Here is a 3,413-nt window from a genome sequence, read left to right as displayed (position 1 = left end):
TAACCCCCCACTCAAGATTTTTTTAATATTTAGTCGGCAAATTTGGCATCGTCAGTATTTTAATTTAATTTTTATTATTTTCAAAATATATTTGTATATATTATATTTCTATGAAAGATAAAACTATACGACGTCGACACTTCGATTACACCGAATTCTAAAAATAGACGTGTTTATCTACTATCAGTGTATTGCGCGTTTGTATAACATGTAAGTATGAAAACTGTTACCCGTAGCCCGTATGTATAATATAATATATTGTCCACAAATTCGTTAGATTAAGGGCCGTTCTTACAATGTACGGTAAAGTGTCGGTTAACGCTAACCGACTGATAACAGATTTTTTTACCGGCAGAATTCGGCCGGTTAAGTGTCGGTTAACTTTAACCGGACGTCGTAAGAACGGCCCTAAATCGGTGACAAATTAATAGTGAACGGTTACTACAAAAAATTAACCGGTGGTAAAATATTTCCACCATATATTCATTTGATAATAGCTATCCCCCTTCTACAACAAAATAATTATCTTTTATTATGTTATCATTGTTTGTTAAATTAATATTGATAACTTGTGCATTAATTAGGGGAGGTAATATTGGGAGAGGGGATTATCAATTGTAACCGTCCATTGGAGATGGTCACAAAAAAGTGTGACCGGTTTGTAACCAAAGTGATCGGTTTGGTAAAACGAATTTCTTTTTTATCACCGGTCCTAGTTTTAAGGGGAAATAGTCACCGATTACAAGTAACGAATTTCCGGTATATAATATATTGACTTATTCTTGGTATTATAAAATATTATTTTATTATTCTTGAAATTTGTTGCACTTTTGCAGTCGATGGTTATCAGTTGTCGTCTATTCGAGTATTCAAGTATACTATAGGACTCACTCACGTGAGTGAGGAATATAAAATAAATGATTTTTGCGAGTGTAGTGGTTTTTGACTTTGAAATTTAATTGACTTAATAAAAATGAATCATCAATCTTGTTATTTAGCAATTTGGTAAGAAAGGTGTTGTATGATAAGTGTCTACGTACGTTTAAAGGTTCTAAGTTTAACAATTTAAAAATATTATCGTAACCAGAGCGAGGAATTCTTTGAATATTACATTTATGACATATAAACCTGAGAGCTTTATTTTGAACTTTTTCAAGTTGATCATTATGTCCTACATTGTTGTGGTCCCAAATTAATGGAGCGTATTCTAATGACTAGTGAGGTATATGGACATTTGAGAGTAAGTGGATCACGAAAATCGGAACAGTTTCTTTTTATCATACCAAATACAGCTAAAGCTTTATTTTTAATCGCTGATACATGATCATTGAATAATAGCTTGGAATCAAATAAAATCCCTAAATCTTTAAATAATGACGAACGATGTAAGTTAATGCCACATATATGGTAATTAAAACAGGCGCGGATCCAAGGGGGGGGGGGGCAAGGGGCCATGGCCCCCCCGTAGACTGGTGGATTTTCTATTATATCTATTTTCGGCAGCCAATAAAATGTATTGTTTTGCCGATAGCGTTTCGGCCGTGTCCGGCCGTTTCGGGTTTTGTGTTAATACCCGAGTAAAATTTTTTGCGGGTAACCCGGGTTTTACGACCCGGGTTCAAACCCGTTTTGACTCCCTGAACAAAACAAATGACTAAAAGAGCTAATCCACCAACTAAAAATCCAGAAGATTGTTTTCGTATCGTTTTGTTTATTCCATTTTTAGATGACTTAATTACCGACCTTGAGTACAGATTCGATAAAAAATCAGTGTCAGTGTTTGATTTAGATATAATTTTGCCAACGTTTATTCATAATAAAGACGTTTTTAATAACCAAAAAGAAATCCAAAATAAAATTAACAATATGATGGCACAATTTTGTGAATTAATATCTATTAATTTGAACTTATCGGAAGACCTCGTAAAAAAATATTTCGAAGGAGAGCTTCAATTATGGCATACATATTGGACAAATGAAAAAGAAATTCCAAAACCATCATTAGAAGCTTTTGAAAGATGTGATTCCGAAACCTTTCCAATTATTTATAATTGTTTTCTTATACTCCTGACATTACCAGCCACTTCAGCAACTGCGGAACGAAATTTTTCTTCTCTTCGCCGACTAAAAACTTGGATGCGATCAAGAATATCCGAAGAACGCTTAAATGGACTTGCATTACTTAATTGTTATAGAAATATTAGTATTGACTGTGAAGAAGTAATTGACGAATTTGCCAAATCTAAAAGACGAATGGATTTTGTTCTGTGACCATTTTTTAATATTTTTAATATTTTGTTATATTTTATTATTTACTATATATTACATATCATTATTAATTAAACAATTTATATTACTTATCTAATTATTTAAAAGACGAATGGATTTTGTTCTGTGACCATTTTTTAATATTTTTAATATTTGTTATATTTTATTATTAATTATTATTATTATTAATTATCTAATAATTTTATATATTTTATTGTACTGATAAACTGGGATTTAAATAATAATATTTGTCTATTAACTTACATGGTATGTACAATGTTTTTATCAGACTTAGGCTGAAATTTTATTTAAGATGCCCCCCCCCCCCCCCCCGTAAATATGTTCTAGATCCGCGCCTGAATTAAAATGCTAGGGATAGTGCTTTTTGGAGTAAGTAACAATTTGACATTTGTCAATATTTAATGAAAGGCTATTTGAAATGCACCATTCGTTAAATGAAGCTAAATCACTTTAAAGGAGATTAATATCATCGGGGGAAGTAATAGATTTGTAAATTTTTGCATCGTCTGCAAATAATAAAATGTTGGAGTGTGTAATGGAGGATACAGCATCATTTATAAATAAATTAAATAGGAGAGGGTAAGGTGATCGCCTTGAGGTACTCCAGAAATTACGTTTATAGATGTTGATATAAAATTTTTATATTTGACAAATTGGATTCTTTGACTTAAGAAAGAGTTAAAACATGATAATAGGGGATTGGCAAAGCCGACTTCCTGTAGTTTATTGATTAATAAAGCGTGGTTTACTCTATCAAAGGCTTTTTCAAAATAAGTATAAAGAACATATTCTGTTTGTTGATTATTAGAAAAAGATTGCATTATATAATGTTTAATAGTTATTAAATAAGTAAGACATGATTTTTTATTGCGAAATCCATGTTGTTGTGGTGCTAAAATATTTTTAAATATGGGCGTAAGCTTATCATTTATTATTTTAGAAAATATTTTTGGGAGAATAGAAATTATTGATATGGGACCGTAGTTTGAGATAAATGATTTGTTACCTTTTTTAAGAATTGGATTGAGAGGATGTCAGCGCACTATTCGTTTTCTCTCTCTGGCCCACGCGCAACATAGACAAAACGCGTTTACGCAAAATCATTTTTTTTCTATGCGTTTAAG

General features: G+C 31.4%; 2 protein-coding genes across 3 annotated transcripts in view; both read left to right on the top strand.

Moving 5' to 3' along the window:
- Positions 1-3,413, top strand: part of LOC100167309 (pyridoxal kinase) — a 16,134-nt gene that overhangs the window by 1,250 nt on the left and 11,471 nt on the right. The gene's annotated exons all lie outside the window — the stretch shown is intronic.
- LOC103311907 lies at positions 1,867-2,271 on the top strand. Its single transcript, XM_008191742.1, has one exon. It carries the CDS (start codon positions 1,867-1,869, stop codon positions 2,269-2,271), a length of 405 nt encoding a protein of 134 aa, XP_008189964.1.

The sequence above is a fragment of the Acyrthosiphon pisum genome, chromosome A1 (assembly GCF_005508785.2).
Source record: "Acyrthosiphon pisum isolate AL4f chromosome A1, pea_aphid_22Mar2018_4r6ur, whole genome shotgun sequence".
In the NCBI taxonomy this organism is placed as follows: domain Eukaryota; kingdom Metazoa; phylum Arthropoda; class Insecta; order Hemiptera; family Aphididae; genus Acyrthosiphon; species Acyrthosiphon pisum.
Note: the sequence above shows the minus strand (reverse complement) of the source record. Positions and strands in the feature narration are given on the sequence as shown.

Bases quoted from the DNA above. Each gene is read 5' to 3' on its own strand.
- LOC103311907 (XM_008191742.1), top strand. From the start codon at position 1,867: ATGATGGCACAATTTTGTGAATTAATATCTATTAATTTGAACTTATCG.